The 24,084-nt window shown below is 37.1% G+C and overlaps 1 protein-coding gene across 19 annotated transcripts in view; it reads right to left on the minus strand.

The window, feature by feature from the left end:
- The window catches only part of ZFAND6 (zinc finger AN1-type containing 6), a 118,299-nt gene that overhangs the window by 26,697 nt on the left and 67,518 nt on the right, over nt 1-24,084 (minus strand). For 2 of the 19 annotated variants that reach the window (XM_067030065.1, XM_067030061.1), the window contains exon 2: nt 13,437-13,494. The exons of 7 other annotated variants lie outside the window; for them this stretch is intronic. Coding sequence is in view for 1 of the 12 variants with exons in the window: in XM_067030052.1 (XP_066886153.1) it covers nt 3,614-3,682 (69 nt within the window). In the remaining 11 variants the exon portion in view is untranslated. Of the gene's footprint in view, nt 1-3,613; nt 3,776-7,768; nt 7,922-9,458; nt 9,532-12,780; nt 12,819-13,436; nt 13,495-24,084 lie in introns of those variants that run through there. 10 more of the 19 variants (XM_067030055.1, XM_067030054.1, XM_067030056.1 and 7 more) reach the window with 10 other exon arrangements.

Here is a 24,084-nt window from a genome sequence, read left to right on the forward strand (position 1 = left end):
CATATACCTAGGAGGGGACATGTTGGGTCATAGGGTATATGTATGTTCACCTTTAAGCAGATACTACCAGTTCCCAAAGCGGTTATACAAATTTACACACTCCTGGCAACGTTAGAGTCCCTGGCAATGTATGAGCATTCTGGTTACTCCATACCTCACCAATACTTAGTAATGCCTGCTATACTGTGCTAAATGGTAGCCCCAAAGACATGTTTATGTGCTAATCTCTGCAACCTCTGAATACTATCTTATATGGCAAAAGATGATTAAGTTAAGGATCTTAAAGAAGAGGAGCTAGCCTGGATTGTTCAGTTGGGCTTAAGATGCAATCACATGTATACTTATAAGAGAAAAGCAGAGAGAGTTTTGAGAGACACAGAGAAGGTGATGTGAAGACAAAGGCAGACACTGGAGTGATGTGGCCACAAGCCAAAGAATGCATGTAGCCACTAGAATATGGCAGCAAGAAATGTATTCTCTCCTAGAGCTTCTACAGAGCATGGCACTGCCAACCCCTTGATTTTGAACTTCTGGCCTCCAGAATTGTGAGAGAATAAATTTTTGTTGTTTTTAAGCTTCCTAGTTTGTATTAATTTGTAATTGCAGCCCTAAGAAATAAATACATCTGCCTTTCTATTTTAAATATTCTTAAAATCCTCTTTTGTTAAGTGTCTATTTAAGTTTTCTGTGCATGTTTTTCTATTGGATTGCCTTTTGCTTACTTTACCTTCCACGATGGTTTGTCTTTCCATTTTTAACGGTGTCACGAAGATGCTCTCTATTTTCCTTCTAATTTCATTATTTTACCTTTCACATTTAGATCTGTAATCCATCTGGAGTTGATTTTTTGTATGGAATAAAGTAGGGATTAAGATTCATGTTTTTCTCCATATGGTTATCTAATTAACCCAAATCCATTTATTGAAAAGACTGTCCTCTCCCTACTGCACTGCAGTCTCACTCTTGACCATACATGGGTTAACATACCTGTAATGCGGGTCTTTTCCTAGACTCCCAATTCTATCCCACTGGTCTATTTGTCTATCCTGTTTCAGTTATAGATTTTGGATAGCTGGTATCAGTTTTATTCTTCCTCAAGATTGTGTTGCTTATTCTTGGCACTTTCCATTTCCATACAAATTTTAGATTCAGTTTGTCAATTTCTATGGGGGTGGATGCAGGGGGGACCTGTTAGGGTTGTGTTGAATCTACAGATGTACAAACACAGCAGACTCCTAAATTTATTAGGTCTTCTTTAAGTTCCCAGTAATGTTTTGACAGTGTTCATGCAGGTCTTGCGTATTTCTTGTTAGATATTCCTAGGTATTTAATTTGTTAAAAGGCAATACATGGTTATCTTTTTAAAATTTCATTTTCTATTTGTTGCCAGCCTCCAAGGTGGCCCCCAATGATCCCCATGCCTCCTGATATTCTGGCCCTTTGTAGTCCCCTCCCACATTTTATCAGTGTTGGTCTGGAAAACCAACAGAATACTGTGGAAGTGTTGGTTTGTCATTTCTGAGTCTAGTCATAAAAGACACTGTACATTATGGCTACTGCCTTGCTCTCTCTCTCTCTTGTGGATCACACACTCTGGGGAAGGTGCCTACCACTGTCATAAGGACAGCCCCACTTGCTGAGTAACTGAGGTCTCTGGCCAAAAGGTGTATGAGTGAACTTGGAAGCAAATCCTTCAGCCCTAGTTAAGTCTTTGGATGATTGCAACCTTGGCTAACATCTGGGCTGCAACCTCATGAGAGACTCCGAGCCAAAATTATACAGCTAAGCTACGTCTATATTCCTGACAGAAACTCTGTGAGACAATAAGTGTTTGTTGTTTTAAACCATGAAGTTTTTGGAATAATTTGCTATACAGCAATCGATAACTAATATAGTTACTGGTATATAGGTCTCCTTGCTTCTGTTCTTATCTTCCTATGGTATATTTTCAATACAGCAGCCAGTGATCATGTTAAAATCTAAAGCAGATCACACTGCTTGCTTACTCAAAATCCTTCAATTCACCAAGTAAAAGCCAAACTCCTTACCATGACTTAAAGGCTCTTTATAATCTGTTCCCCCATTACCTGACCTCCTCTTCCATTCCTCCCAGATTATATACAGATATGCCAGGTATGCTCCTGTCATAAAGCCTTTGTAACTGCTGTAACTTCTACCCTCCAGAAGTCACTACAACTAGGTTCCCTCATCTCCTTCAGGTCTTTTGCTCAAATGTCATCTTCTGATAGAGGGCTTCCTTTACCCCATTTAAAATTGCAACCAGCATCCTTTATTACCCTTTCCAGTTTTACTTTTCTTCAATGCCTTTAATCTTAATTTACTATTAGACTACACTTATCTCTCTTCCCTCTACTAAAATGTCACCTCTGTAACAGCAGAGATTTTGTCCATTTTGTTCACTGATGTTTAAAATAATGCCTGGCACATAGCAGACATTCAATATTTGTTGAATGCATGAATGAAACTGTGCTGGCAAGGTAGCAGCAGCCTTATACTACAACCTGTAGTAACCAAGTATTTACCACAAGGCAAACAGGCTGCAATAGGCTCTTTTTAAAGAAACTGAATTTGCTGTTTGAGAAAAGATCTAGGTTTGCCAGCAGGACCCACTACATATGTTATACAGTTTGTGCACTGAACAAAGATGCTTAGTCTCACACTCTAAGCTTTGGGGTATCTTTTCTAATTCATTTCACTCAGAGAGAGGTTCATTTAGCAATTTGCTTAAGTTGGCATACCAAACATAGTAATTTTATAATTAAAGTTGTAGTCAATTTTATGTTCTCAAACCGACCTAGGTTCCATATTGCATATCTTAAAGAATTAGACAGTTACTACCTGCACAAGGCAACCCAATACCTTTTTTTTGCAAAATGGGGAACCCACTCAAATTTTCCCATTGATTTCCACATTCATGGGCTTTCATTCACTTTTCTTCTCCAAAAGACTAACAAAATAAGCTCTATGTATGCAAGATCCACATGTATGAACCTTCTTTTTATTTCTTCTTCTTTGACCTTAAACCTCATAATTCAACATGCATGACTTTGTGCTTCACCTCCCTGTCCCCACCCCCTTTAAGAAATCTCTTCTCCTAAGGCAAATCTCCAACTTAGTTTCCAATATTTGTAAATGAATGTTTCTCCCTGATTTCTTCCATTGTATGGTCAATCTCTAAATTTAAATCGCTCCTGTTCTTCTGAAACTTTGTATAACACTTTTTATACAAATAACTGCCTTTACCATTTGGTTTTATTTAATAATATTTATATAGTGCTTTATGTGCCAAGCACTGTTCTAAGCACGTTTATAAACCTCAACTCCTTTATCCTCGTAACAAACCTAGGCAATAGGTATTATCACCATATCACAGACAAGCATGGGGAGGTTAAAGTAAATTGCTTAAAGTCATACAGCTTGTAGTAAGTGATGGAACTAATAGTCAACCTTAGCAGTCTGGCTGCAGTCCATGCCCTAGGTCAGTAATTCTCAAAGCTTATCTGTGGACCCCCTGGGGATCCGATCCCTGCGATCCTCTAAGAGGCCTAGGAGGTCAAAACTATTTTCATAAAAACAAGAACTTGTTATTTACCTTTTCACTGTGTCGACTGGCAGCGTAAAAGCAATGGAAAGGTAAAACAAGCTGGAGCCTTGGCTTCATGCACCAAACTGTACTAGCAGTCAGCAGCCACTGTATTCTTCATCACCATACTCTTACCTTCTTCCTCCCCAAAAAGCACCACTTATGAATATCCTTGATTAAACAATAAAAGTACTAATTTTATTAAATCTTGAAACTAATTATACTTCATTGTATTGTTCCTCTTTGACCTATTCTAGGATACTGGTACTGCACAGTAAAGTCTTCCTCATTCTAGTTTCCTACCAACATACCCCAAATTGAAGTCTACCCTTGGACAGAATCTGGGCATACAGCTCTTAGTTTCTCATTTCAGGGAAAGGCCTACTAAGGACACATACCCCACAAACTCAGAGTTATGAGAGATATTTATAGTAATCAACATCGAATTTCAATATGAATTGAAATATGAACAATGAACAAATAATATAGTCTGTAAAGACTAATATAAAAGAGAAAAACCAAATTAAATACACAAAATGATTATTTATAGCTTTTTCAGGGTTGTATCCCCAACACTGTTTATTACGAGTTGGTAAACTTTTTTCTCTAAAGGGCCTGATAAGTAAATAATTTAGGTTTTGTGTGCCATATAGTCTGTGGTAACTACTCAACTCCACTTTGGTAGTGAGAAAGCAGCCACAAATATTGCATTGGCCAAAAAGTTCGTTCGGGTTTTTCCATAACTTCTTACAGTCATAAATCCAAGACTCCTTCTTTACCCACAGCTCACAAAGGGCAGGTACTTTATAAAAGGTGTTCTTTGTCTCACAGACAGTGATCACCTGTTAGGAGATCTCTTAATCTTACTTCCCACTGAGATGATTTCTTGATTAAAAGTGTGAGGGAGAGGTTTCTAACATCCTCCTACCAAAGTTTATAAAAGGATGCATTGATTAGTAAGTGCTTATACCAACTACTTCTAATTATGGGGCAGGATAAAGCAAGTACGGTATCTTATCAGGGGAGAGAATCCTATGTGTCTGGAATACAGGATGGACTAATCCTAGAAACAGTAAGGCCATATAGTGAAGGCTTTGTATCCACGCTAAGGTGTCTGAATTTAAACCTATAAGCACTGGAGAATCCCATCACGCTATAATGGGAAGGAGGGTTTAACAAGTGCTGTTCACTAAACACATCACTATGATTTTTTATATACTTCATGGTGTGCTGAAAAGGATTTAGGGTGACTGTAAAAATGCATGCTATATGACAACATTAAACAGAAGCAAAAAGGGTCAATCCAGAACAAAGTGGTAGAAAAAATGAGGGGTCAGGTATATTGTCAAAACAAAACGCATGCCCATAGGGCTTTTTAGCTCATTAGAAGCCATTCAGCTGACTCTACTCTTCCTAGCAGCCAATGCAAAGGATATGACTAGTTAAGAGGTACAATATTCAGAAGAAAAATGAAATCAATTACTCAGAAATACGATTAACCTTGACTCAGATAACATAAGAGTGAGTATTTCATATATAGTTTATAAGGAGAACACAATGTGATATGTGGTATGGTCAACAATATCTGTAAAGTAAAATACAAGTTTCTGGGGTTGTTTATTAGTACCACCTTTCAAGATAAACCAGTATCATGGCCAACTTCAGTTAACAGCCAGTCTACAGGCAGCCAGAGTCAAAAATAAAATCTTAAAACATCTAAGGGTGTGCATGGGCTTATGCAAGCTTATCCATTCAGGCAATCATTCACTAAATTGATTTCTCATAAGTGTGATTTACTTCTTATAACTATGCATTCTATCAATGATTGCTGAGGCAGAGGGCACAGGTGAGGAGAAAACTGAGATGGGTAGATTGGGTTGAACATTTCTGTTTCAAGCAGAACAGTTCCTTTTTAGTATTTTTAAATACCAGGTTTCTGTAAAAGATTTCATTTGAACAAAGGGTTCAAATGGCTAAAACAAATACAGAAAAGCTATTCTAAGCTCCTGATTAAAAACATACAATGCTCAACAGTAAGCCAATCTAAGGTTAATAGAATATCATGAACAGTTTAGGGCATAACTACCAGCCCAGTTAGACAGCCACTCCACCTCTGAATTAAATGCTCTGATGATGACCAAATGACCATAGGTCATCATTTAATCTTAACTTCTCCAAATCTTCTCCCTAAATTAAAAACTCAGATCAGGAAAGTACATACTTCAATATGCATTAGTAAGTATTCACTGAAAACATTAGATGTTATGTACTAGGCCCTGTGCTAAGCACTTTAGATGAACTGTCTCATTTAGTTTCACCATATCTATATGAGGAAGGTAATATTATCAGCCCCCTCCCTGCTTCCTAATCAATTAAAGAAATTGCAGTTAGACTTGCCAACTATTGACTCCTTGTTAACATTCCCTTTTAATACAACCTGTACTACCTACAGGTCTTAACTCTTGTTGCTCCATTGGTACCATGGGATAATATCTCCAGAAAAGTTAAATAGACATGGGTGAAAACCTGACCCAATGAACCAATCTGAAAAGGTTGGGGTGGAGAAGAGGACGAACACCAAACACATAGAAAGGTACCAAAGCTGTAAACTTCTTGCCAATTCCACAAGATTTTCACATATCTTTTAAAATAATCTCCCCCTTTCCCTTTTTCAGTTAGAATGGATAACTGTTCAGATGTATTCTGGCCCCTGATTAGATTCCAGTAAACAGCAAGTTCTTACAGAACTACTTCTTGCTACAACCTCCCCCCCACAACACCTACCATGTTTCTAAACACACAGTAAGAGTGATGGTCAGTGGTGAAACCCAGACTACTTTTAGGCTTTAGTAGGATCATCCCCAATACAGGAGATTCTCTTACAATAAAACCACCGATACCTAATCCTTCCTGAAAGACTTAATGCACCATCCATAACACTACCAGTGCTTCTAGGTTAGAAAGCACTCTACCATCATCGAAATGTAAAAAAATGGCTCACTTTAATCCAAAAAGCAGTCACTACTGACAGAACTCAAAACCTGTGACACCACTTAATTCACCCATCCATGCCTTTATTTTAGGGTTTTTTTTTTTTTTTTTTTTTTTTTGCGGTACGCGGGCCTCTCACTGTTGTGGCCTCTCCCGTTGCGGAGCACAGGCTCCGGACGCGCAGGCTCAGCGGCCATGGCTCACGGGCCCAGCCGCTCCGCGGTACGTGGGATTTTCCCGGACCGGGGCACGAACCCGTGGCCCCTGCATCGGCAGGCGGGCTCTCAACCACTGCGCCACCAGGGAAGCCCCATGCCTTTATTTTAAAATAACATTATAATGACTTTGCTAAAAATCACTTTACCTAAAACCCAGAGAAAATAGACCTAACTTTCACCAACATTCTTTAAGACATATTTTTATTTTTGCTTCCTTTCCTCCTCTTTTGTGGAGTTACATCTGATGCAAGACCAATCTTTCACGTTCCAGACAAATACAGCTGTGTGTCATCAAGAAATGTCATGTTTAGGGACTTCCCTGGTGGTGCAGCAGTTCAGAATCTGCCTGCCAACGCAGGGGACATGGGTTCGATCCCTGGTCCGGGAAGATCCCACATGCCGTGGAGCAACTAAATCCGTGCGCCACAACTACTGAACCTGTGTGCCTACAGCCCATGCTCCACAACAAGAGAAACCACCGCAGTGAGAAGCCCGTGCACTACAACAAAGACCCAACACAGCCAAATAAATAAATTTAGAAAATTATTAATTATAATTTAAGTTATTAAATTATTTCCAAGAGCAATTTTCTACATTAATATCTAACATCATATTCCCAAAATACATTTTCATGACTGTTTGGTTAAAATATTAATTTTAAAAGGCTGAAATCAACTGCAAAATAAAGAGGGATCTAAAGAATTATATTCTTTTGCTTCACAGTGATGGAATAATGACGAAAAGAGATGCATGGTTATTAAGTGATATTCTCAAAAATATTTTATAAATAAAAATCTACCACCCACTCCACCCTCAACATCATACCCACCAGAAAAAAAACAGACCCTAAAAATATCTCATCACACTGATGTGTTATCTTTAAGCACTTTAGATTTAAAAAATTTTTAAATTATTATGCCTAATTACACAGGGTTACAGGCTTAAGTCTACTCACACAGTTGAGATTGATGAGCAAACAGCTGTCCTGTATCTTGAAACAGACATTAGCTTTCTGCCTTCCCTATCCTCATAAGCACCTAAACTTTGAGTTTTATGCAAGAAAACATTTTAAAGCCTTCAGTGTTTTACTGCAGCAGACTTCAGATTCCTGTAACACATTTAACATGAAACAGTTGAGACAGTTCAAATTGACTATGTACATTTTAATTATCTAAACTTTTAAGGAGTGCTTTCACTATTATAGCTATACAAAAAGGGTTGCTATGTAAAATTAAGAAAAACATTTCATTTGGAATCTGACACCAATGTATAATTTAACAATATGTAACTTTAACATATAGATTTTTCTTCACCTGGCCACAGGCTAGGTAAGGAAGAATTACTTTTTATAATCATTTGTACCCAAAGTAGGCAAAACTAGGTATTTTTCTTTTTTTCTAAAGTTTAGCTAATTTCTTTAGCATAAAGAGCCACCAATTAAAGAACAACTTTTACAAGGAGATAGAGGGGTGCCCTCAGTGTCCCAAGAATATCCTTTGGGACCCTCCTGACTGGGGAGAAAGAGACTTTTGGTCCTGTTGTGACAGAAAGAGGAGCCATATTTCTAACATCTACAATTAAGGGTTACACCACATTTCCCCACAGATTAAAATTTCTATAGTATCATTATTGCGACAGGTTATTCAAGTGTAATAGAAAGCTTGTCTGGAAAATAAAACTGCATTCAATCAATATGTCCTAAAATAGCTAGATAACTATTTTTCCCCCATAAAGGTATATTATTAACCCCAATTTCTATAGTAAATTTTTGGAAAAGTTTTAGGATTTTACAGAGTAAATTTACTATTTATATTAACAACATGGTTTTAAAACACCATGAGAAACAGACAGCATCCAAACACTCAAAATTCACTGGTTAATTTTTAAAGTTTTACTTAATGCTGAAAATTGAATGTATATTTGCTATGCCATAAAGATGACTAAAGGTTTTAGGATTCATTCAAAATAACTCAAATGTTTCTTTATAATCTACTTATACTGTACATATAATTTAAAAAATAACTCAAAGCTTTATAAAATTTGTAACTGATAGAATAATTTTCACTTAAGTGAAAATATTTGTTCAACAGTCTAACTGTGCTTCAGTATAACTTACTAAAACTTTCTGATTTTCACCACAGGTTTAAATGAGCCTACAGTAAACTACAACAGCTAAAAAATAAATTGTACCAATCATGGGCTGTAAAAACAGAAACATCCTTTCTATATAATAATAATTAACATTTAATGAGTGATTACAGTGCAATAGACACCATCCCCAGAATTTTACATGCACACTTAACCCTCATTCCACCCTAAAAGTTAGGTGAAATTATTACCAACTCTTTTCAGGTTGTGGAACTGAAGTTTAAAGACATTACAAACTTGTTGACGATTACACAGCTAGTAAGTGGCAGAGAAAAGATTTGAATCCAGGTTTATTTGTCTCCAAAGCCTGGTGCTCTTAAGTATCAAGCTAGATTATAAGCAATAACAATCTACTGTACTGATCAAACCATATCTGAAATTGGTATAAACCATATCTGGAATTGGTATCTGGATTTGGTACTCTATGTTAAGTATGATATTGATAAATGAGTGTTATCAGGAAACCAACAGGATGGTTATAAATTCAGGAAAGCTACCTCTCACAAGAAACCGTTAGAAACAGGAGTACATACCTAGAGAAAACACAAAAAGGGAATGCATTATGAAGGTCTGTTAAAGAGAAGCAAAGAGCAGGCTTATCTCACAAGTGGCACAAAAGTACAAAAGTTGAAACAATTTGTCAAAGTCTCAGGAGACAAATTCCAGTTCAACACAAAATACTTTCTAAAGCTAAAGAATCTAACAGTTGGAACAGTATCCCTCCTATATTACTGGGTTTGTGCAATTAAATATTTGAACTTCAACTATCATACTAATAATGGGTTCAGGCAAAATTACCATTTGTTAAAATTCTTTGTGTTTGAAAGTTTGATGAGGAAGAGCATATATTAACTCCCAAAGCATCTCCCCGCAAATTACTTATTGGAGAAGGGAAAATAATAACTTTTAAGTGGAAGAACTTGGCAGATTCTACACTAATCAAAAGATCAAAGTTGGTATCACTGAAAACAGGACAAATGGACATATGCCTCCTGATGTGATGCCCTGAGAAGCACACAGCAGTAATGTAGCATTCCTGCCCAAACTACTATATTTCCTAAATTTCATCACAAGGACACATGAGACAAACCCAAATTGAGGGATATTCTATAAATAAATGGTCTGTCACTCTTCAAAAGTGTCAATGTCATAAAAGGCAAAGAAAGGTTAAGGAAATGGTTCTGATTAAAGGAAAATAGAGACATGACAACTAAACACAATGAATGATTGTGGGTTGAATCCTAGACTGGTAAAAAAATTATTAAAGAACATTATTGAGGAAACCAGAGAAATCTGAATGTGGGCTGTATATTAGAGAATTGTATTATATTAGTGTTAAATTTCCTTGATATGATAACTGGAATGTCCTTGAAAATATTAAGAATGATGTTTTTAGAAAATATATGTCTAAGTACTATATGGTAAAGGGACAGGTTGCATGCAACTTATTCTCAGTTCGGGGAAAAAAAAAAACAACCATAGCACAAATGTAGCAAAATGTTAACAATGAGTGAATCTTGCCAGGGGGTACATGGGAATTATTTGTATTATTAATGCAACTTCCTATAAATTTGAGATTATTCCAAAAAAAAAAAACCTAAGAAAAATAAATATTTGGACCTGATGTTCTAAGGATTTCAACCAAATACCTAACAATAACAAGCGAACCATTATTTCCTATCATCTCCATACACTCAAACTCTAATTCAACAGCAATCTAAACTGATTTGTGATTATCCATTTTAAACAACTGTAAGAAACAGTGCTCTCACTGAAAACATCAGATGTGAATGCTTATGAGTCAAGTGAACGTTTGCCTTCTCTCAACCTTCTTATTCTACTGCAGTTAGAGACAAACTTCTCCAATAAAGCAGGGCTATTCCTCAATTGTATATGCAGTAGCAGGTGTATCCTTGTTAAAAACTCCAAATTAAGTTAATTTATAGTTATGCCAGGTAGCAAAGCAACACCAAAGCAAGAGTTAATGAGTGATCAATAATATACAAGGGAAATACTAAAACAAACATCCCACGCAAACAAACTCTGTAATGCCAATAAGAAGCCAACAAAGCACACACTGACCTACAGAGCACCTGGAAAAGACAAGATAACAGAATGTTAATCACTGAGAGGCCAAAACACAAATATTTCAGTGGCATAAAACCACACAATAAATTAAAGGAGAGGGAGGAAAGAGGTGGAAAAAAAAGAGAGAGAAAATGAATAAAATAAAATGTGCAAGAAAGGAGAAAATTCTCACTATCACCTCATTAATTTCATGTTCTCCTTCCTCTCCAATGGCTTAACCTATTTTCCCTCATTTTAACTTATTTTGGATTGTCTTTTACCTACTATAAGAGTCAGTCTTTGTAAGACTGCGACAGTTGTTAAGAGCATAGCTTTGACTATATTGTAATTACTTGCATCCTATGCCCATACTCCATTTTTGTTTTACTTGTCAGGAGGCCCAGAACAGCAGTCTAGTAGCAAATCTCACAAACAATCCACCTCGTAAAGGAGCAGAATAGAACATGTCACTTAGCTCACAGTCTAACAGAGACAGAGGCAGGAATTGGAGGGGTAGATAGCAAAACTGAAGAGTCAGGACAAAGTTAACCTGGGACGAAGGGCTGAATTTTAGTCTCCTATACTAATCTGGATATACCCTCTTATCAGGTATGAGCAATGTTAACTGGTACAATATTTACTGGTACTTTAGCTAATTCCAGGTCTGGAACAGTGTTACTGAGCCATGTGGCCTTCTTTCAGGCAGGCTCTATATCAGATTAATCTTTGTAACTCAACAGCACCAAACATTACCTTGTTAAAAAAAGGCATTTTAATTTTAATAAGTACTTGTAGAATGCCCAACTACAAAACAGGTAAAATTATTTTATCCCACTCCCTGCCTTCTCTCCCTTTTCCTCAGGTAGCATGTGTCAAATACTCTACCCTACCCAATCTACCTGCTATCTCCAAATTTTTCCTCTGACCTCAATTCAAACTCCAATGCTGCAGTAAATGCTGTTATAATAAAAGGATTAGAATAACCCACACTGTGAGTGAAATCTGACCAACTCAAAATTTAATCCAATTTTAAACCTAAAATCCCTAACTTAAGAAATATGGGATGGGTATTTATTTATAGTAGCCAAGAACTGGAAACAATCCAAATATCAATCAAATGTGAATGGATAAACAAATTGCAGTATATCCACACAATGGAATACTATTCAGTAATAAAAAGAAATGAACTACTTATGAACATAACACCATGGGTGAATATCCAAATTATTATGCTAAGTGAAAAAAGACAGATACGACTATATAATATATGACTCAATTTATATGAATTGCTACAAAAAGCAACTATGACAAAAGTAGATCCAGGGACCAGGGGTAGGAGACAAGATTAACTCCAAAGTGTGACAGAAATGCTCCACATCACGATCAAAGTGATGGTTACACAACTATTTTCAACTGTCATAACTAAAACTGCACATTTTAAATGAGTAAATCTTATTGTATGCAGATTTATCTCAATAAAACTGCTTTTTAAAAATAATAAAAAAGGACAATGGAGTAGAGAAAGCCATTTTGGTTCAAAATATTACACAGATTTATACCTATGCTAGGTAAAGGATAAATCTTACAAGTATGAGTTACACCAAGATGAGCCACATAACTAATGAGTTCAAGTTTCTGCAAGTATCAGTTTTCCACTAAGTAAATATTTTATTTTTTACATTTTAAAATAATTTTCTAAAAAATTATCCTCATTTAGAATTAAGCAGAAAAACAAACTTTCCCCTTTCTTACCTTCTCTCCATATCAACTTCTTATATCATTTCAAAAACCTGAAAATGATTTGGTACTTTAAACAAGATCAACTTGGACTGTTACTGGGGCTTCCCTGGTGGTGCAGTGGTTAAGAATCCTCCTGCCAGTGCAGGGAACCCGGGTTCGAGCCCTGGTCCGGGAAGATCCCACACTGCCGCAGAGCAACCAAGCCCATGCGCCACAGCTACTAAGCCTTCACTCTAGACACTGCGAGCCACAACTACTGAAGCCCGCGCGCCTAGAGCCCGTGCTCCGCAGCAAGAGAAGCCACCCCAATGAGAAGCCCGTGCACCTCAACAAAGGGCAGCCCCCACTCGTGCGCAACTAGAGAAAGCCTGCATGCAGCAACAAAGACCCAATGCAGCCAAAAATAAACAAATAAATAAATTTATTTTAAAAAATAAAATAAAAGGCAGCATAGCTTACTCCTTTCATCAAGAATCACTTCTGAATGTTTCCTAATTATTCATAAAATACAGAAAAAGCAATTTCCCCACACTTCTTTGTCCAATTACTAGTTATGCTACAAACTAATTCGTGTTCCTGAAGTTTATCAGATAAGAACTTTCATTAAAAACAAAAGTCCTTCTGAAAAGTTTAGTAACCAGTAATCAAATATAAAACCTAAAGATTACCTTATAATAAGCTGGGTAATTTGAGGCCAAGAGATTTCTTCAGAGAACTTCAAAGAATCTTAAAGTATTAAAAAAAAAAACCCTGTAATTTATTTGAAACATTTTTACTCATTTACTACAATGTCGAAATGCTCAAAACAACAGCTATTTTTTTTTAAAAAGAGTAGCCTTTTATTTAAACAATTTTTCTCAATTCTATTAGTATAATGGTTATATCAAAATTGCCAAGATAAAACACTCCCGGGTAAACACCTTCAATGAACCCATTCACTCATCACTGACTATATGCAGAGTTGTGAGGGATATAAAAAATATAAGACACAAATCCAGCCTCAATGAGTTAGGTGTGGTCCTTTGTTCTCATAACTCTTACCATTTAGAAGTTTGAATAAATTAAAGTGTTACTACCCATCTAATAAAAATGTTAATTTGAATAACTGATGTTTTAAATACCATGTTCTGTTCACTGAGTACAGTTGATTTTTTTAAAAGTTTCCAATAAACATCAAACCATTTTTTAAATAAATCCTCTTGCATTTATCCCAGTTAATAGTTATCTTGCAGATAAATATTATCTGTTGCAAGTGAGATATGTATATAAGGAGAAAACTAAATATAAAAACACCACTACTTAGAAACAAAGCACATGTTAATACACAAGGCACTTTCCTGGTCAAATTTAGACCATGTAATTCAGTGCACTACATTTTAATAACACAAAATTTTAGGAGCCATCTGTCTTGCTCACCACTGTATTTCTAGTATCTGGCACACCTGCATAGAACAGGTGTTCTAGGTACTCAAATGTTTATATAATGGATTAACACTTGACTTGCATTTACCCACATCACAAAAACAAACCCTGAACACCTATATATCAATTATAGGAAATCCAATCACCTGTGTAAAAATCAAATTACCAGTCTTTTCCATCTTTAATTTTTAGGATCAATCTGGGAATGCTTTAACAGTGTAGAACACAGTAATCCAGTTTAAATTAGCTCCTTTCCTCCTTCAGGCCATTAAATAGTGAAGCAGATTAATCTATGACAATCTAAAATTAGTGTGCAAGATGTCAAATCTGTGTTTAAAACTTTCTAATTTGTACTATATTCTCTTCAGGAATTTGATGTAACCCATAGGTCATTTAAGGCATAAAAACTATATACAAGTACAAAGTAGTCTCTTTTTCACAGCATTACAACATCCTATGTGTGTGCTTCCCTGATCACGCAGTGGTTAAGCATCTGCCTGCCAATGCAGGGAACACGGGTTCGAGCCCTGGTCCAGGAAGATCCCACATGCCACAGAGCAACTAAGTCTGTGTGCCACAACTACTGAGCCCATGAGCCTAGAGCCCGTGCTCCGCAACAAGAGAAACCACCACAGTGAGAAGCCCACTTGCCACAACTAGAGAAAGCCCACACGCAGCAACGAAGACCCAATGAAGCACACACACACACACACACACACACACACACACACAAAAAACCTATCTGTATATTTTCACTACTTCTAATGCTGAAAAAACCACCAGTAATTTAAGTAATTTTCAAGTCTCCCTTAATTAAGAAAAAAAGCAGCATATTAACTTTAAAACTACTTAAAAGTCAACACGTGAATCTCCACTGATCTTGTTTCAATATTACATAGAGATCACCTCGATAATTTTAAGTTCCTGTGTTAGTGATACCTGTAATTGTTTGGCAGGCCTAAATCAGTCATTCCAAAATCAGGCTTTTCTCTTTTGTTTCTATGTGTAGTTAAAAAACACAAAATAAATTGCTAGGCACCATAGTCTTTGAAGCCATTTAGCATTCAGCTGAAAATTGTTTCTGCTTCACCAACGAGCCCTATAATAGCTGCTTATTTATTTGTCTTAAATCTGCTGGATGAAGTCCAACTAGCTCCAACATTAGCCTCAATATACTGCCAGGAAGTTAACGTCCCAAGGACCTGACTTTAAGTCATACAGAACCAAAGACCAAGGAGAGTATGATTCAAAATTTCAAGACATAAGCAAGTTTAAGAAGTCTGAGTTTTCCTCAAAGGCAGAACACTCTGACATAAATCTGAGCAGTATTTTTTGGATGCATCTCCTAAAACAAAGGAAATAAAAGCAAAAATAAACAAATGGGACCTAATTAAACTTAAAAGCTTTCACACAGCAAAGGAAACTAATGACAAAATAAAAAGACTAATCTACTGAATGGGAAAAAATATTTGTAAATGATATAAACAGCTCATACAACTCAACATCAAAAAAACAAGCAACCTGATTAAAAATAATGGGCAGAAGAACTGAATAGACATTTTGCCAAAGAGGAAATGCAGAGGGCCAACAGGAACATGGAAAGATGCTCAGCATCGCTAATCACCAGGGAAACGCAAATCAAAACCACAATGAGATATCACCTTCCACCTGTCAGAATGGCTATCTTCAAAAAGAACACAAATAACAAATGTTGGCGAGGGTGTGGAGAAACGTGAACCCTCGTACACTGTTGGTGGGGGTGTAAACTGGTGCAGCCACTGGAAAACATGCCGTTTCTCCAAAAACTAAAAACAGAACTAACATATGACCCAGCAATTCCACTCCTGGGTGTGTGTGTGTATATATATAGATATATATGTAAAACATCCCAAAACACTAATTCAAAAAGATACACGCACCCCAATGAGAAGATGAATAAGTATTTAATAGGAAAAAAAAACCTGGCATCACGCTCTCTGCCTCAATCATTTCCAGAGGGTGAGGACCTAACCACATGGGAACACTGTCAGTGCTACCCTCCTATACTAACAGAAAAGACAAAACAAGCTCTTCTTCACCACGATGGCTATTTCTCATAAAGAACTGAGCATTTTATGAGCTTTTCTGGTTTTTTTTAATAAAAAAGGTAACACATGACAGGCATACAAAGTTTGATTTCACAGAACAAAGTTACAATATATCCATTATGCCTGTATTATTCCAAGGTGAATTTTGCAAATAACTTGTGTGGTTAATGTGGTTTCTTGCTTTTTCTAAACTTCTAAAACCAACTATGCAATAAAAGTTTCCATTAAAAAGATGGAGTGCCCATTCAATATACATTCTGATTAAGCAAATGTAAATTATGAAGTAATTAGACCTCCTGGGATTATCATCATTTAAAAATGCTCAGCCATGGCTAACACCTTATATAGACACTCTGGGGTATAATTATCTTGCTACCTATGTACTTTGAACATTACTTAATACCTTTTTATCTCTTCTATTCTAACTACTTAAGAAGCTAGGTCTAACAAATGACAGGTAATAAAAAAATATTTCACCTGCAGTACAAAATAATTCTACCTTTGCCTATTAATAAACACTCAGTTTCATTTTCCTCTGCTAAAAAAACTGAGTCACTTAGACTCATTTGACACGCAAGATTTCTAGTTAGTATGAAATATATTTGTGTTTCTATAGTTATTCATACATATTTTTGTTTTAAGATATACCATAAATGTGAAATCAAGTGGCCATAACCAGCAAACAAGGATATTGTTCTCTCTTTACTAATAAACATCCTCAATTTATGTAGCATTCTCATTTTAAGAGTTAAGGTACTGAAAATATAAAACAGTTTCTACCCCAAAATGTCAAATGAATAATCACTGCAATTGATTTGGTCTTAACTTGAGAAATAAGCTTTCTCATTATCAGACAGTAAAATTTTAAATTCTAGAATTTTATCACCTGTTAACACTCACGGTCAGAGTGAGGTATTAAAGATATGTATGTATTGAAAATTGGGATCTGTTTTTTTTTTCCTTCTGTTTTGTTGGCCACGATGTGCGGCACGCGGGATCTTAGCTCGCCGACCAGGGATCACACCCATGCCCCCGGCAGTGGAAGCACGGTGTCTTAACCACTGGATCTCCAAGGAAGTCCAGAATCTGTTTATTAGGGACAACCAAACCAAGGATACTTATGACAAATTGGCAAGGCTCTGTGCTATTTTTCTAAAATATTTTAATCCTGATTTTCATGGGAAGACAGCACTATAAAAAATAACTATAAAAATTTTATCTCCATGGAACTCATTCTGTAAAAGGAATCTGACAAGAGGTCCTGGTAACCCATTTCCTTCAAAGGGATAATTATTCTGAGAAAACTATCAAAATTATTAGAAGAATAAAATATGGTTTGGAGTTTAATCATATACAAGCCAACAAACATCTAAATTCATCAGGGATTCTTGTGATCATTTACATTTTCTGATTATCATTTACACTTTCTCTGATTTCATGTGCATGTCCCCCTTGCCCCATTTCCTCTGATAAATAAAGCAACTAACGAATAGGTACTGACATCTTACTGACTAAAAAGAAACAATATAAATTCAAAAAGAGTCATGTACCACAATGTTCATTGCAGCTCTGTTTACAATAGCCAGGACATGGAAGCAACCTAGGTGTCCATTGACATATGAATGAATAAAGAAGATGTGGCATATATGTACAGTGGAATATTACTCAGCCATAAAAAGAAACGAAACTGAGTTGTTTATAGTGAGGTGGATGGACCTAAAGTCTGTCATACAGAGTGAAGTAAGTCAGAAAGAGAAAAACAAATACCATATGCTAACACATATATATGGAATCTAAAAAAAACACACACAAAAGGTTCTGAAGAACCTAGGGACAGGACAGGAATAAAGACGTAGATGTACAAAATGGACTTGAGGACATGGGGGGGGAGGGTAAGCTGGGACAAAGTGAGAGAGTGGCATGGACATAAATACACTACCAAATGTGAAACAGATAGCTAGTGGGAAGCAGCCGCATGGCACAGGGAGATCAGCTTGGTGCTTTGTGACCACCTAGAGGGGTGGGAGGGAGACGCAAGAGGGAGGGGATATGGGGATATATGTATATGTATAACTGATTCACTTTGTTATACAGCAGAAACTAACAAAACATTGTAAAGCAATTATACTCCAATAAAGATGTTTAAAAAAAAATAAAGGATGACTGTGCGGTAAAAAAAAAAAAAAAGACAAAATAACATTAATGAAATCTTACTTTGGAATTAATTCCTTTGATGATTTCTCTTCCTCCTACTTGTCAAATGGGGTCACACCTATGATGACCATTATCTTCTGAATCAAAACCTAGGACATGTGATCTAACAAGATAGAATATTTTATTGAAAAAAACATGTACCTTTGGAGAGGGTGTAGAAAAGGGGCAGAAACATCAGAGTACCTCAAATTTCTGTACTGCTTCCAAGTATGTGACTGTGTTTTATGGATGCCAAAAAGTTGATATTTCTGATATATTTCAAAAGTTTAGAAGCCAATAAAAAAATACTTGAAAACTGGAATGGCCAAAGATGTATGGCTCCTGGACCTATATCTCAGTATCTCATCACCTGCTATTTGTCTTTTTATCTACAAAGTTCAAGTTTCAAAGCTCTAACTAGCAGGTCTGAGTAAATGTCTTCCAAGTATGACTCTAGCCTAGAACTTTCTCCAGAGTTCTCTTTTTGCTAACTGCCTAGAAGTTCACTTAGATGTCTCATCAACTCTGTCAGTTAAAAAATCATGGGGCAGGACAAACTAAGAGAAGCTACTAGCTAAATCAGAGTAGTAGGACAAGATAAGAACAGAAATGAGAGGGTCCATGATAAATTCTTTACTTGCATTGTCTCCTCTAATATTCACAATAATAGTATGACTATTATCACCTCCATTTTAGAAATGAGGGAACTGAGGCTTACTGCAATTATGGAATTTGCTCAGGTCAAACAGCTAGTAAGTGGTAAAGCAAGGATTTGAATCCAGTGAGTCTGACTTCAAAGCCCACGCACCTATACATGCTAAAACTCCAAGAAGAGACACGATGTAGATTCTAACAGGTGAGTTGTAGTCACTGGTCAATTCAAGAAACATTCCCAGAGCACCAAGTATGTGCCAGATACAAGGGAGACCAAAAAGAGATCTGAATTTAAATCCCTGCTTTACCACTTAATAGCTATATAACCTGAGCCTCCAGCTTAACTCTCAAATGATTCAGAAAAAAATAATATGCCTATATTTGTACACATACACACACACACATATACACACACACACACAGAAGACAGAGAATATGATAAAGCAGATGGGACAAAGCGTAACAATTGATAACCTAGGAAAAGGGAATGGGAGCTCTTTGTAATGTTTATGCAACTTCTATATGAAACTAAATCAAAATTAAAAGTTATAGAAAGAGCTTCCTTGGTGGCGCAGTGGTTAGGAATCCTACTGCCAATGCAGGGGACATGGGTTCGCGCCCTCGCCTGGGAGGATCCCAAACGCCATGGAGCAACTGGGCCCGTGTGTCACAACTACTGAATCTGCACTCCGGAGCCCGCATGCCACAACAACTGAGCCATGTGCCACGGCTGCTGAGGCCTGCATGCCTAGAGCCCGTGCTCCGCAACAAGAGGCCACCACAACGAGAAGCCCACAAACCGCGGCGAGGGCTAGCCCCCGCTTGCCGCAAGTGGAGAAAAGCCTGCGCACAGCAACGAAGACCCAACGCAGCCAAAAATAAAATAAAATAAAATAAATAAATAAATAAATTTTTTAAGTTACAGAAAAATTCACAGTGGTATCAAAACATAAAATTCTGTGACGTTCTCTGGTAGCATTCAGCAGCTTAGGTTTAAAAGCAGAGTAGGGCATCCCTGGTGGCGCAGTGGTTGCGAGTCCGCCTGCTGATGCAGGGGATGTGGGTTTGAGCCCCGGTCCAGGAGGATCCCACATGCTGCAGAGTGGCTGGGCCCGTGAGCCATGGCCGCTGAGCCTGCGCTCTGCAACGGGAGAGGCCACAGAAGTGAGAGGCCTGCATACCGACAAAAAAAAAAAAAAAAAAAAGGCAGAGTATATAAATGGTAGAACTGCTCCAAGACTAGAAGCTAAGAATACTGGGAAAACTGATTGAATGGGGAACTGAAGCTAAGGAAAAGAAGAAACAACAGGTGTTGAAAGTGGAGGTCTTAATCAAGCTTAAGACTAAGTGTGGTGGGAAAAAGAGAGCGAGAATTGGAATGACAGGAGGCTACAGCCAGAAAAATAGAAGATTAGCATTCAACATTAGAGTTATTCGTCATTTAAGAAATGCAAATTAACCCCACAAGGAGATGCCTCTCCACATCTACTAGAATGGAGACTAATATATATATATATTTTTACATACTTACTTACTTTTTAAATATTTTTTTTACATACTTTTATATATACAGACTTACTATATATACTAAGTGTTGGTGAGGGTAAAGTGAAAAACTCATGCATTACTGGTAGGAATGTGAAAGACACAGAAACTTAGGAAAACAGTTTAGTCATTTCCTATAAACACGCAGTTATCACATGACCCAGTAATTCCAATTTTAGGTTTCTACCTAAGAGAAACAAAATGTATGCCACACAAAAACTTATACATAAATGTTCATAGCAGCATTATTCAGACTAGCCAAAAACTGTAAACAATCCAAATGTCTCTCAATTGGTAAATGGATAAATACAATATGGTATATATCTACACAATGAATACTACTTGGCAATAAAAATGATTAAGCCAAGACAATTCAATGGAGAAAGGACAGTCTTTTCAACAAATGGTGCCAGGAAAATAGGATATCCATGCAAAAGATGAAGCTGAACCCTTTACCTTATACCACATGCAAAAATTAACTGAAAATGGATCAAAGACCTAAACATAAGAGCTAAAACTACAAAACTCCTAGGAGAAAACACATGGCAAAAGATATAAACATTGAATTTGGCAATGATTTCTTGGATATGATACCGAAAGCACAAGCAAGAAAAGGAAAAACATAATTTGGACATTATCAAAACTATAAAATTTTGTCCATCAAAGGGCACTATCAACAGAGTAAAAAGACAACCCACAGAATGGGAGAAAATATTTGCAAATGATTTATCTGATAGGCAATTAATATCTAGAATATATAAAGAACTCCTACAACTCAACGAACAACCTAATCCAAAAATGGGCAAAGGACTTGAATAGACATATCCCTAAAGAAGGTACACCCAAGCATGGCCCATAAGCACATGAAAAGAGGCTCAATATCACTAATCATTAAGAAATGCAAATCAAAACCAGAATGAGGGCTTCCCTGGTGGTACAGTGGTTGAGTCTGCCTGCGGGGACATGGGTTCATGCCCCAGTCCAGGAAGATCCCGCATGCCGTGGAGTGGCTGGGCCCATGAGCCATGGCTGCTGAACCTGCGCGTCCAGAGCCTGTGCTCCGCAGCGGGAGGGGCCCCAACAGTGAGAGGCCCGTGTACCGCAAACCCACCCCCCCATAACAGAATGAGATCACTTCATACCATTAAGATGGCTATTCTCAAAAAGTCAGTACGTTTTGGCAAGGATGTGGAGTAATCGGAACCTTCGGGCATTGGTGGTGGGAATGTAAAATGGTGCAGCCTCTATGGAAAACAGCTTGGCAGTTCCTCAAAAAGCTAAATGTAGGACTGCTATGATCCAGCAATTCCACTTCTGGGCATATACCCAAAAGATTTGAAAGCAAGAACTAGAACAGATATTTATATACTAATGTTTATACCATCATTACTCACAATAGCCAAAAGGTAGAAACAACGCCATGTCCGTGGATGGATGAATGGATAAACAAAATGTGACATATACACATACAATGGAATATTATTTAGCCTTGAAAAGGAGTGAAATTCTCATATATGCTACAAGATGAATGAACCCTGAAGACATTATGCTAAATGAAATGAGCCAGACACAAAAGGATAAATGCTGTTTAATTCCACTTAAAGAAAAAAGGGGAAAAAAAGAAAAAAGAAAAGAAAAAAAGGATCAAGCTCATTATAGCTATGGAAGGAAAAAAAAAGAAAAGGACAAAGCTAATTATAGATGGATATACCTCAAAAACATCCTAGGTGAAAGAAGCCAAACTCAAAAGACCATGTATTTTATGATTCCCATTTATATGAAATGCTGAGAAAGAGCAAATCTACAGAGATAGAGAAGCGGACTATTGGCTGGATACCTAGAACTGGGGATGGAAATGAGTCCTGTTAAAAACAGATTCAAGGGATGTTTTTGGAGTGATGGAAATGTTCTAAAACTGCAGTGTGGTAATAATTACACAACTCTGTAAATTTATTAAAAATTACTGAACACTCATTAAATGAGTGAATTTTATGGTATGGAAATTACACCTCAATAAAGAAAAAAATTTTACTCACCAAATTGGCAATCACTCAAAAATGAACATACCTACTGGTTTATTATGCAGTTAAACTAGCTTTTATTGGGTTGGCCAAAACATTCATTCATTTTTTTCTGTAAGATGGCTCTAGTAGCACTACGTTGTCTTTAACTTCATTCGAAACAATTTTGTTAGATTCTATGTGACAGCTGTCATATCAGCATGCATTAAAAAAACTTACCAAAATTGGTGAATTTTTGTGTAAACATTTTCGGCATATGCTTTATTATTTCAAGAAAGGTAAAAACGCAACTGAATTGCCAAAAAAGATTTGTGCAGTGTATGGAGAAGGTGCTTTAACTGATCTAATGTGTCAAAAGTGGTTTGTGCTGGAGATTTCTCACTGGACAATGCTCCATGGTCCGGTAGACCAGTTGAAGTTGATAGCGATCAAATCAAGACATTAATTCAGAACAATAAACGTTATACCACGCAGGACCATAGCCAACATACTCAAAATATCCAAATCAAGCGTTGAAAATCATTTGCACCAGCTTGGTTATGTTGATTGCTTTGGTGTTTGATTTCCACATAAGTTAAGCAAAAAAAACCCTTCTTGACCATATTTCTGCATGCAATTCTCTACTTAAATGTAATGAAAACATTGTTTTTAACTTGTGACAGGCGAAGAAAAGTGGATACTGTACAATAAGGTGGAATGGAAGAGACTGTGGGACAAGTGAAATGAACCACCACCAACCACACCAAAGGCCGGTCTTCATCCAAAGAAGGTGATGTTGTGTATATGGTGGGATTGGAAAGGAGTCCTCTATAATGAGCTCCTTCTGGAAAACCAAACGATTAATTCCAACAAGTACTGCTCCCAATTAGACCAACTGAAAGCGGCACTCGACGATAAGTGTCCAGAATCAGTCAACAAAAAACACATAATCTTCCATCAAGATAACCCAAGACTGGGTTTCCCTGGTGGTGCAGTGGTTGGGAGTCTGCCTGCTGATGCAGGGGACACGGGTTTGTGCCCTGGTCCGGGAGGATCCCACATGCCGCGGAGCAACTAGGCCTGTGAACCATGGCCGCTGAGCCTGAGCGTCCGGAGCCTGTGCTCCGCAACGGGAGAGGCCACAACGGTGAGAGGCCCGCGTACCGAAAAACAAAAAACAAACAAACAAACAAACAAAAGATAACCCAAGACTTCATGTTTCTCTGTCTGATGACCAGGCAAAAACTGTTACAGCTTGGCTGGTAAGTTCTGATTCATCTGCCATATTCACCAGACATTGCACCTTCAGATTTCCATTTATTTAGGTCTTTACAAAGTTCTCTTAACGGAAAAATTTTCATTTCCTGGAAGACTGTAAAGGGCACCTGGAACAGTTGTTTGCTCAAAAAGATAAA

The sequence above is a fragment of the Kogia breviceps genome, chromosome 3 (assembly GCF_026419965.1).
Source record: "Kogia breviceps isolate mKogBre1 chromosome 3, mKogBre1 haplotype 1, whole genome shotgun sequence".
NCBI lineage: Eukaryota > Metazoa > Chordata > Mammalia > Artiodactyla > Physeteridae > Kogia > Kogia breviceps.